At 33.1% G+C, this 12157-nt stretch overlaps 1 protein-coding gene and 1 long non-coding RNA gene across 2 annotated transcripts; one reads left to right on the top strand and one right to left on the bottom strand.

Annotated features, from left to right (window-relative positions):
- Positions 1–19: 19 nt before the first annotated feature.
- Positions 20–4985, top strand: LOC128180075 (uncharacterized). Its single transcript, XR_008243175.1, has 2 exons — positions 20–600; positions 4786–4985. It is a non-coding gene; the product is annotated as an uncharacterized LOC128180075 (long non-coding RNA).
- A 2559-nt stretch (positions 4986–7544) lies between these two features.
- LOC128181194 (flavin reductase (NADPH)-like) lies at positions 7545–10919 on the bottom strand. Its single transcript, XM_052849500.1, has 4 exons — positions 10708–10919; positions 9053–9260; positions 8179–8343; positions 7545–7829 (listed from the first exon to the last, which is right to left on the bottom strand). The coding sequence occupies exons 1-4, from the start codon at positions 10840–10842 to the stop codon at positions 7675–7677; spliced, it is 663 nt and encodes a 220-aa protein (XP_052705460.1). The 5' UTR covers positions 10843–10919; the 3' UTR covers positions 7545–7674.
- Positions 10920–12157: the final 1238 nt, after the last annotated feature.

The raw sequence follows: 12157 nt of genomic DNA, 5'->3' as shown, positions 1-12157 counted from the left end.
CGCCAAAAAAATTACATTACAGTTCATCATACACTAAAATTCTAGGATTTGTAAAAACACCCTTTGATAAGATATCAGTTAGTTCCCTTCAGGGAGCCCCAGAATATCCAAAGATTTCCAGGACTGATTGGATGTCTTTCATGTTTTCAATAATTGGGGGTCATAAGGGGACAATTAGGGAACCAATCATGAAAAACTACTGATAACACATGCATCCACTGCCTCTTACCAGAACTCCAATTACTGATCATCTTCCACATGCTAATACCAACACTGCCCTCAACTACCCTGCAACTCAGATCCTTAATACTCAATAAATAAAAATTTCATAATGTTTCCCCAAGTTTTGTAATTTTTTTTCTCCGTCTGAAATCAGCAGAGAAAATGTAATTTTCCTTGCAAGAAAGGCTGCGCTAGAATGGTTAAGTGTTTCGTGAAATTAACTGCATATTACAAGAAAACAAGAGGGTGATGCTCTAGCTATAAATAGTTGGCATTCCATCATTAGATCTCAGTGATAAGACCAGAGCACCTCTCCATCCCTCCATCTGCACATGCAAGATTCCACTCAACTAGTGGACCTATATCACTGGATCAAAGGTAAGACTGTTCTCAGTTCCTCAAAATTAAAAATTCAATGTAATCTAGTTTAACAAAATTTGTGTACATATCTGTGTATTTTTTTTAAAAAGTTAGAGTGATTCATGATCTCGCTGAATGACTCATATATCTGAAGTTTCTTTCCACTGTTTGAAACTGTGAACAAAATTAAATCTCATATTCCGTGACTATTAGTGTGAACTACTAGCATTCGAAAAAAAACATTTATAATTATTATCTACGGCTTCAGTTAATCACTCATTTCTAATAAGGTCATTAAAACATTTTATTTTCAAAGTGAAATTTATCACCCCCTCCCCTAATCTGGTAATCTAAATTTGTACACCCCATGATCCTTGCATGCTCGAAAACCAATCTTATCATACAATAAAAAATTAAACTTACTGAAATGAAAATTTCTTAGAATTAAAAATGCATATTTTCTTATCAAAATTATGAATCATAAAGTGTAAGTGATTTTTCAAAATCTAGAATTATGCTACTAAGCCATAATCTCAAAAATTCAATTTATGAGCATTAAATATTTATGGGTTGCCAAGATTAAGTTAAGTTAAACATGAAAATGTGACAAAGACAGCCATTGAATGGATCAAAATGCAAAAAGTAAACCACTTAACCTTTTAAACAAGATATACTATACACTCATGACATATAATTAAATCTGGGGAACTGTATGCCAGGAATTTTGTTTAGATTCAATTATGAGGCCATTTGTTTCATATTATTCCTAGCTTTTATGAAAAAACCTTTTACAACTTACTACCGTATGTTAAAATTGCTATTTTATCAGAAGTAATTTTATCCTTGAAAAATTCTAAGTTTATAACACTACCTATCAAAGATTCTTCGAATTGTAACTAAGCTGTCACTAATTGTAACTATGCTGTCACTAATTGTAACTATGCTGTCACTTATTGTAACTATGCTGTCACTTATTGTAACTATGCTGTCACTAATTGTAACTATGCTGTCACTAATTGCAACTACCACAATCTATCAAAAGTACTTTAAACTGGTAAACGCCACTATAATGTTAAAATGCAAAACAATCTCGCAGACTCCAAGGAAAGATAACCCCTAAACATATACTTAACACAGCCTTGTTCAATTAAAAAATTGTACACTATAAAACTGATTTTATTAATCAATATTAAACCCAAATGCAAGCAAATAAGAACGGATATATACCAATCAAATTAGATCTCACAAGTTTAAAATAAATCAAGAACTAGATAGATTGGACTTGAACTTTGATCAAAACAAGGAAACAGGGAAACTCTGCTTACCACATAGCAGAGTCAAAAACTGAAAACTACAGTGTGAATATCGGTACATCTATGTTCATATACATGTATTTCCAAATATATATAAAGCAAAAATGACTTGTAGATGAACAATTGCCTCAAAATTTGGTACAGTTGTAATCTCAACCAAATTCATGAACAATGAAACCAAATTTTAGAAAAAGAACACTTTTTCATTATGACATACAATTATTTTACACAATTCTACATGGGTACCCTGACTGAGCAAGTTGTACAATGCATGTACAGTTGACCCCACTTAATATAATAGTTATTTTGTCAGGAAAAATTATCATATTGACTGACTATAATAATAACCGAACCCAGCTAAATCTGTACGTGAATATGTGTACAAAGTTTGCAAAGTTTATCTAATAAAGGCTCAAAAGTTAAAAAAAAAATATTGATTTGGCTGATTTAGCAGAGAGAGAGAGAGAGACAGACAGACTGACCAGACAGACTAACCAGACAGACAGAGAGTTTTCTGTGAACTGCATCCAATCTTACTTTCAGAGGAAAGGCAGAAAACAAATGCATCTTACAAGATCTTTGATGTTAATATTCCAAGTATGAATTCAGCTAGCTTGACTAGCTTGCTATTTGCATAAATGGTGTTAAAACATTGCCAACAGACTGGAAAAGTCATTTCGTACCTCAATACACATACTATGTACACTTCTTGGAAAGAATGTAGGAATTATAATCAATGAACAATAAACTACAATCTAAATAAGATTAGAACTGCTATCTGCTACTGTACTACAGCTTATTGAATAGAAAAAAAGCTTTGATTTTAAAACTGTTATAGTAATCTGCAATAATTTTTCTGCCTTATATAAACCCACATAAAGATACATATTTAAATGATAAAGTACATTGCACTTATTCTGTCCAAGATCATTGGGGTTTTTTTCAGGGTGTAAATTGACTTTTCAAGTAGGCCAACAAGAAATTGATCATTTTAATTATATATAAATATATAGATAAAGGAAAGTCATGACAGTCATGACATATATTATATGATTTTGTAGATACTTTATCTCAAAAGAAACTGAATAGTAGATATTTTACATTAATCGTCCATTGATCAACTTTAAAACACAGTCTTGTTTCTTAATAATGAATGTAAATATTTATAGTTCATTACATCAATAAACAGCCAAAGTTGTTTTTCACTGTGAAATTCATTAAAGGACATTCAGAGGTAAAGAATCCAGGATGGTTCGCACCTATTCTGTTTCGCACTGAGATGATTTGCACCTCGATGTTTCGCACCTCCCTCGGAGCAAAACATCTCACTGTATTAAGATATTTTTCTTGTGTTATTATTGCTCTGAAATTAATCATAACCTATATAAGAATTGAAATATAAAGTTATAAAAAAACATTGAAACTGTGTTTGCATTTATATATGCGCCGCTAGTATAACGTTTTTTCATTTCGTTGGGTATGAAGCCTTAGAAGCCATGGCCTTATTATATAGGTTCAGAACAAGAGGTACCAGTATTCATTGTGTTGTGATAACAATTATAGCACTCTTTCCCTTGAGATTTACCTGTATTTTTATGAACAATTAGGGGTGTTATTGCAGGTACCATAATTTAGTACCACAGATCTAAAGGTGGGGACAATTTAATTTCATAACTTTTCTGCTTTAAACTTTGCATTACCCCCTCTGCATCCATTCAACTACTGTACTATTTTAGCATGTGTGATATTGTTTGATTATTTCCGTTCCCATATATTTATGAATTAATAATTATGTCATTGGAGAATGACATACAAATTATTGAATGAGATAAATATTCAGGGACACACTTATTGTGGATCTTGTACATAGTGGTAAGTTTAGAAGATATTCATAAATTATTTTTTATAATAACTTGCAAACGATTGTTTGTATAATTACGCATATGTAAAATAATTCTATTTTTTTTAAAGTGTAAATATTTCTTGTCGGATTAATTTTTATACTATTTTAAGCAGCAAATACAACTAAATAATTAAGATATGGTCCTACTCATGTGACTTTTTAAAATTCATTTTCTTAGTTACTTATATTAATATTCTTGCAATATACCATAAAAAAACTATGTGTTAACAATTTATGTTTACATAAATGTCAATGTTTATTCTATACCGACACCGGCTACATTAACTTTTCATAAATCATTCAATGTTAAGAAATTGCATTCAATGCGAAACATCGCGGTGTGAACATCTCAGCGTTAAACAGAATAGGTGCGAACCATCTCAGCGTGAAACATATTTAGGTGCAAACATCCCGAGGTAAAATGTGCAATAGACCTTCATAGAATTTATGCAAATATAATTAAACTTGATACCACCATTAATTAATTTAAGTTTTTATAATTAAGTTCCTTGACTTGATAGTCAAACTTTGTAATTCATAAGAAATAAGCCATCTAAAGATGTCTAATATCCTGCTGAGTTCTGATTTTTCACTAAGACTCTCGTGAAAATGAACAAATGATGACGAATGTCAAAATCTGTAGTAGTTGAAATACCCATGCAGTTCGACACCTACTGAGAATAATTTAATGTGACGTTTTGATTAAGGACTCTTTTCACCTTCAACGAAGAGTGACATTCTAATCGACGATATTATATTGATATTGTAGACAAATACAGCACACATAACCTCTGCATTTTTGTAATCAAACACAGTTTGTGCTCTATCGCATGCTGCATAGCACAGTTTGCCGTTTACACGATGATTAAATATTAATTGAAAATACATCATAAAGATTCACCAGATGAGATCCATTTCGCACACACTCCAATTCAGTCGCAACTTTCTCTTTCGTCTAGTGTTTGATCTTTTTCTCTTATTTTGCAGCTAAAATGGCGGAAGCTGATTGAAAGTGACGTCACCCCGGAAGTGTATTTGATACCTGTTAATCTAGGGGGACGTGTCAACATCTATTTGATGAGAACAGTTTTCGACAGTGCCATGCCGAAATAGTTCGGACTCCTAACAATACAATTATATCTTATGTTTTCACTCATTTTGTATTAAATTTTATTGTTAAAATACTATTTATATAGTCATCTGGTCATATGAATAAAATCAACGATTGGTTACTGTACTGTCTGGGCTGCGTTCAAGATCATAGCTGAGCACTAAGGCTACGTAGCATCTACACTATTGAAGCTAATCTAGCCGCTACGTATATAGATATTCAAATTTAATGTTAAGCATCAAATTCAAGATGTCTATACCACTTTGTAACAAATCTATCTTATTTCGTATATTTGTTCATCCTATAAGTTATAATGTTATAAAATAATACATCTAACACCGTGTAAACTTAACATGTACATTTTAACAAATTATGTTTATTTAATTAATGTATAGATGAATTTTTCAAACTTCAAACCAGAGACCTAGCGGCTAACCTAGCTGTCCGTTCAATAAACCTACATGTAGATACCTACGACTTATATTAGCGGCTACGCTTTTTATAGCTGATGTACGATCTTGAACGCAGCCCAAGAGGCCTGTAGGCCGTGTTGTTCGTCTGAAATTTTTTTTCTTAAAATATCATAATTATAATGATATGAGAAAATATCATAATTATTTAATACAAAATGATAAACTGTTTCATTGAATTCAAAGCTAAATTGCAAATACAATAATTATCTGATTTAAATTAAGTTTTAGATAATTTTTGATGTGAACAAAATCATAGCATGAGTTATGTTTAAAAAGGAAGAAAAAACCCATAAAACTTAATTAGATATTATTGAGATGGTGACCATCTCAAAATGCAATGCTTAAAATGTGATTCAATGAGAGGATTGAAAGCATTCATGAGGATTTGTTTTTTCTTAACCAATGACTTTAAATTTCATTTGGTATAGAACTTTGATTGAAGCTCATTGCCCCTAACCTTATAGTATTCTTTTGGTTTAATCCAAGCAAGATTAAGCCAATGTGGAAATTCACATTTTACCTTATATTCTTTGAATCTTTGTTCAAGGTCACTGCACATCCATTACTTTAAAGTTATGTTTATGTTAAAAAGTATGGGCCGGATAGGGCTAAGTGTGGAGTATACCACCTCTGAAAAAGCACTCTGTGAGTGAAGTATGAGCCAGATTGGATCAAGAGGAGAGGATTTATGGTTCAGATAAGGATTATGCCAAGACCATAATCTTTTACTTAGAAACTTGGTTCAAGATCACTGCACACTCTTTACCCAAATGCAGTATGTGGGTAAGGTTTGAGCCAGAAAGGGCCACAGGGTGAGAAGATACATGTATGCTCCGGACAAATGATGTCCGATGGAGAAATGGACAGATCGACAGACTGATCACTATAGGTCGCCCACAGAGGGGACCCTAATTAGTATCTATCTTTTAATTTGACAGCAAACATTTAGAATTTGGTTATACACATTAAAAATACTTTTAATGAGCATCTTAAAATCAAAAGCACTTGACATTATAATTTTTGTTCATACTGTATACAGGATTATTTTTTCCTCGTGTAATTTTTTGCCTTTCACCCTTGAAAACAGTTTCGCCCCGTCTTGCATTCGCCTAGACAGTTTTTTTAAAAGAGAGATAGTCAGAGGCATTGGAATTCGCCCAGTTTTAAATTCGTCCGCTGACAATGAAGGCAAAAAGGGTGAAAATAAAACAGGGCAAATATTTCCCTGTATACCATAATAAAAAAATATACCCCTTACCTAATAATAGCTATTATTAAGTGAGGGATTTTTTTTATTCATCCTCGGTTGATAAAATCTCATCAGGTCTATAAAACCATTGATAAAATGATGGGCGAAAATAATACGTACATGGCAAAATTGTTATCACATTCCATAGACTTCAATGTCACCTTGAGGGATGGACTCTGTGCCAGTCTAAAAATTTTCCAGCTACGAACTGTTTCATATACATTTACCTTATCAGATCCATAAACTTCCCCCATTTCAGTAAAAATCTGCCTTACAAAATGACCGATTTTTGTTCAAACTTTTATCTAAGCTCTAATTTCTGAAATATTCTCAACCTGTTTCCCAACCATTTTTACAACAGTCATTAAAAACTGGCTCTGTTGAAATAACTATACCGTAAGTTTAAAATTATGTGGAGCTGAAGGCTCTTGTTTATACCGTTTGAAAGGTATTTAATAGAACTATTCAAGAGAAATCGTGCAAAGCATCATTGTGCTGTGCTATGATACACATTGCAAATCAAACAGCCCTTGTACATTTTCGTCGACCAAACTAATAAATATATATTTCAATGAAGCACTTTAACCAAAAATGAAAAAAATAAAATTTAGTTTAAATTGTGACATTGTCCTTTTTTTGATGTGAACTATCAGATGTACACGTACGAGTATATTCCCTTCCATTATCATTTAGTCAAGATTTACAACAGATCACTTTTAATAATTACTTCAGATAAATCATTAATTGTGTTCCTTTAATTGCGTTTATTTGATTTCCCTGATAGAGGATAGTGTCCAAGGCCTATTTTTAGTAATTTTACTGTGTAAATTAAACAAGTTTCAACTTTCAAAGGGGGGGGGGGGGTACATAATTCCTTTAGATCCACACATGTGTGTAAAAAAAAATCCCTTAATATGATGGTAATGTTTTATTATCTACATTCCATAGATAATCTATATCATAAATCTCTAAAACAAACTAAGTAAGGCACACTGATTAGGCAAGTTCATTGGTGAAGTTGATTTTAGCTGTCCTATATTTGGTCAATTTTTCTTGCCATAGCCAATAGCAACACATGCTTTGTACACAGATGTCTCCTTGATAATGTCCAGCATATACTTTGCAACATCTCTTCTTGATATCTGAGTTGCACTGTTGTCTAAAAATTGCCGGCCATTTTCTGCTATGACTGGTTGTCCTGAAATTGAAAAGACCTGTTCTTGTCATTTGGTTTTGATAGATTCAAAGTGATTGTTAGATGGGGGTTATTTGTCATTTTTATGATTCAGCAGCTTTGCTATATGTCATTTTTTTAAAAAACAATTTGGGCATGCATTTCTAAATAATTCCAATGTCAATTTGAAAACAGAAGTATCTTCTCTACATTCAACAAATTTTTAAAAAATAATCAGTACAAATTTTACATAAAAAATTAAGGAAATGATACAGAACATTTGTACATTCCTTCCATAAAGGTGGCAATGACCTACCGATTGTACTATCCAAAAGAAAATCTTAATTACCGGTTCAATGGTAAGTTTTGTTACCTGTGCTGGGTTGGTTTGTGAGACCAGGAGGTCTAACAACTGTGTAGTCAATATCTTGACATTCCTTGTTGAGATAATCCTCCATTTCACCCATGTTGTGTAGTAGGTTACCGATGATCAGTGGTCGTAAAATCCATCTAATAATGAATGGTTCTCCATCTGTTGCTGTTAAGGAAATTGTTACATTTACATGTAATAAATAAATAAAATACTAATCTAGTTTTACCATAATATTGTACAAAACACATGTACAGATATACATGTATTTTGTTTCCAGCAAAACTGTATATTAAAATCATTTACTAAAAGCATTTGTCAATAATAATTTCCCTCATGTTTTTTATTGGAACTTAAGGAGGTTGTGTGGTCCGTGAACAAATCAAACATCAGATCTGTCTTTAAAATGATATTTTTGGCCATAAACTATCATTTAGTTTAAAAAATAATCCAACTATTTTACCTTACATATTTTATCTTTTACCAATCTCTTTATACAGAGCTCTTCATATAAAGGAGGTAAATATAGTATAAAAATTGTCAAAATCATCCAGGCCTCTTAAGAGTTTCTATCCAGAGCATTAACTCAGTTATAAGTCTGATATTAAATAAAATTTGCTTCCCAACAATAAAATTTTCATTGCCAACAATGCAGCTAGTTTAATAAACACTATTTGTTCTATTTGCATGACATTGTTGACATTCATTTGATAGTGTTGTAATGATGCTGTAATGATATTAAGAGCAACTAATTTCATCACTGTGCCCCCCAAAACAGTTGCTGTCTAAGGAAAGCTGACTTGCTGTTCTCCTCATAGCCAGTAAAAAGGAGCATGACATTCATTATCCCTTGCTGGTAATCTTACAGATGTAATACCTGCAGTTCCCCAAGCTGATACTGCTATAAGTCTCTTGACACCCGATCTTCTCATTGCCCCAACAATGCTCTTCATGGAATCTGTGTAGAGGGTACTAGGAGTCCATCCAAACAAGGAGGCTTGACCTCCCAAACAGGACACCACTGCATCTGAATCCTTGAAATGTGGTGCCAATTCCTCTTCCTTAAATATGTCCACCTTACATACCTAATGTAATAAGAAGCAGAGTTCATTTGCAATACCAGTATGTGTGTAGCAGATAGATATAATGGTTTAAAGTAACTCACCTATTGATCTGTATAATATATTTCTATGAATTTTGCTTTTATTAGTTAATGGGTTTCTAATTCTAAAAATGTTAAAGGGGCTTGGACACGATTCGAGATCAAAAATTTTATTTTTTATTTAATGTATAAAATGGTTTACTAGTGTATTTTAAATGATTGACCAAAATATTGAATGTTAAAGTCAAGTTACAAGCGAGATACAGAGGTAAGAATTGATTGTTATGTAAACAAAGCTTGAGTCTTATAGCTGTTTACAAAATGAAATGTAGAGAATTACCATTTCTTAGACAAAATGACATGTCAAAAACAATTATCTTCATATATACTATTATCAACAAAAGAAAGTAACATTTGATTGAAACTTATGCCAATACAACACATATGTAAAAAATGACAATATTCGAGCTTTGTTTACAAAACAAAGAATCATGAACTCCGTATCTTGCCTAACTTGATATTTGACTTTCAAATTTTAACATAACATTATAAACTTCTATATTTATCATTATAAACATTGACAATGGAAAAATAAAATTTGAAAATTTTAAGTCAAATCATGTCTAAGTCCCTGTATTATTCAAATGCAAACAATTCATTCACAGAAATTGAGTTCAAATTTGATAATTTCCTAAAAAAGTGATAACCAACAATTTAAATTTTTTGTTCATTTCAACAAATAAAATACATGAATGCTTTAAATTGTGTAATGTTTCATAGATAAAATGACCAGAATGTTTATGTTGGTCAAATAAACCTCCCAAAGTTATTATGAAGGAGCATACTTTGTAAAAATGAACATCAGAAAATCAGACATATATCAGAACTAAGGCCAGTGATAGAGATCATATTGGTTTTGGGACTAAGTCATGCACGGATCTAAAGGGCCCGGGGGGGGGGGGGGGGGGGGGGTTCCAGAATTCCACACTTGGAAAATTCAAACTTATTTAATTCACATTGTTAATTTTACAAAATATCGCATCAGACCCCCCTCCCCCTTCCCTACCACTGGCAAACAAAATTATCCCTCGGACCCCACTTATAAAAGTTTTCAGGATCTGCCCATGTACGCGATTCGTCGTTTCAGATGAATGCAATATGGTTCGAATTCGCGATTATTTCGGGGGGGGGGGGCTAAATCGTCTTTGATCCAGGTGAGCTAAAAACAAGTGGTTTTTTTTTTTATAGTGAATCATGCCAAATGAGATCGAATGCTAACTTAAGTAAGGTTCAGTATCTTACATATGCTATGTCTCTGCATTATGAAATACATGTTGACCACTTCAATGAATTAAACTTAGAAATCCATTTTACAATTGTACACCTGAGTGACGGATTGCATAACATATATTCCGGGCGACGGTATTTACCTGTAGGTTGTTGTCTTTGACGGTCAGCTTGTCCGGATTCCTGACTAGTGCTACCACGCTGAAGCCTCTTTCTAGGGCTTCTAAAACTGTCTGTAATCCCGAGGGACCAGTCGCACCCAACACTGCGATCTTCATCGTATTGCTAGCATGTGGTTAGCAAGCAAACATTTTTATCTCGATCCTCCGTTCTTGTGATATATTACGGAACACCATAATCACCTTTATATTGAAAACTGATTTGCGCGAGTTTTTTTGTTTGTTTTTTTTGGGGGGGGGGGGGGGCGCTTCCCATTCACCCCCTGGAAAATTCAAATTTCCAAAAATATGCCTGGGACCCCCATACCCCCAAGCAAACTATTCCCTCGACCCGACCCCCCCCCCCTCCCCCACAGGTAAGCAAACGCGTTATATAGGGGTTATGCAAACTTATCTGCAATGATCGCTACAATGTACCTTCAGAACCCGCATGAATCATCTTTATTGCATATTTTATATCTTTCAAATTAATAAATTGACCGTTGAAAGTATGTAAAATTAACTAAACTGTTGTTAATGTACATCAGTTCGTTAGCAAAGAAACAGCAAAATCGTCTCCTATGGAAATTTTAGTCTGACATCATCATGATTATTTCGTGAAGTCCGTAATTTTTGTTAAGTTGCTGAAGGTTTCGACCAATCCATAAACCAAGGGTGTGGATTTCAGAATTGTCAGTTTCTACAGAGCTATGGATTACAATGAATAAAGCGAATCATACATAGTGGATGTAAATATATTTTTATAAATAATGTCTTATTTTTACAAACATTTGCGGTCTACAAAGTCTAGCCATATGTCATGGGATACTTTTATATGAACATAGTATAAATACGTAAAGCACGCAGTGACGTCGTCAGGCTCTCAAGTATGGAAGAATTGTAAAACTGACCTAACTCATTTGCTTTCCACTAGTGGCAATCAAACTAAAGCCATCGCTACTAATAATACAATAGTAATGTATTGTCATGTTGTAGATTTTGAATTTACCGGGTGGCAGTAAATACAAAATTTACAACATGACAACTTTGTAAATTTTGTATTTACTGCCACCCGATAAATTCAACATTTTCAACATGACAGTATATGTAACCCACAGCAAGTGTCCTCCTATCAGTTTGAGACAAACTCAGTCTATTCACGTTGTATCGGTTTTGAAAGAAGGAATGGGGATGGGGATGGGTGGGGAGGGGGTGCAGTCAATCCACTTCGCCAACCGTCAAAATTTAAATTGGGAAGGGGAGGGGGTATAACCTTGACTCAAGATTTGATCATTTTATCAGAAACCATTTTTTAATTTGATCACCCTAATCCGGGAGGAGGGGGGGGGGTGATAAAACTTTTGTTATAATGGTATGTACATGTATTCTTTGTATTTCCCTTTAATTATTACAAACTCACTCCTAAAAAAGTATG

This window comes from Crassostrea angulata, chromosome 4, assembly GCF_025612915.1.
Source record: "Crassostrea angulata isolate pt1a10 chromosome 4, ASM2561291v2, whole genome shotgun sequence".
Classification (NCBI taxonomy): Eukaryota; Metazoa; Mollusca; class Bivalvia; order Ostreida; family Ostreidae; genus Magallana; species Magallana angulata.
The sequence above is the reverse complement of the archived record's forward strand: the minus strand, read 5'-3'. Positions and strand labels throughout refer to the sequence as shown.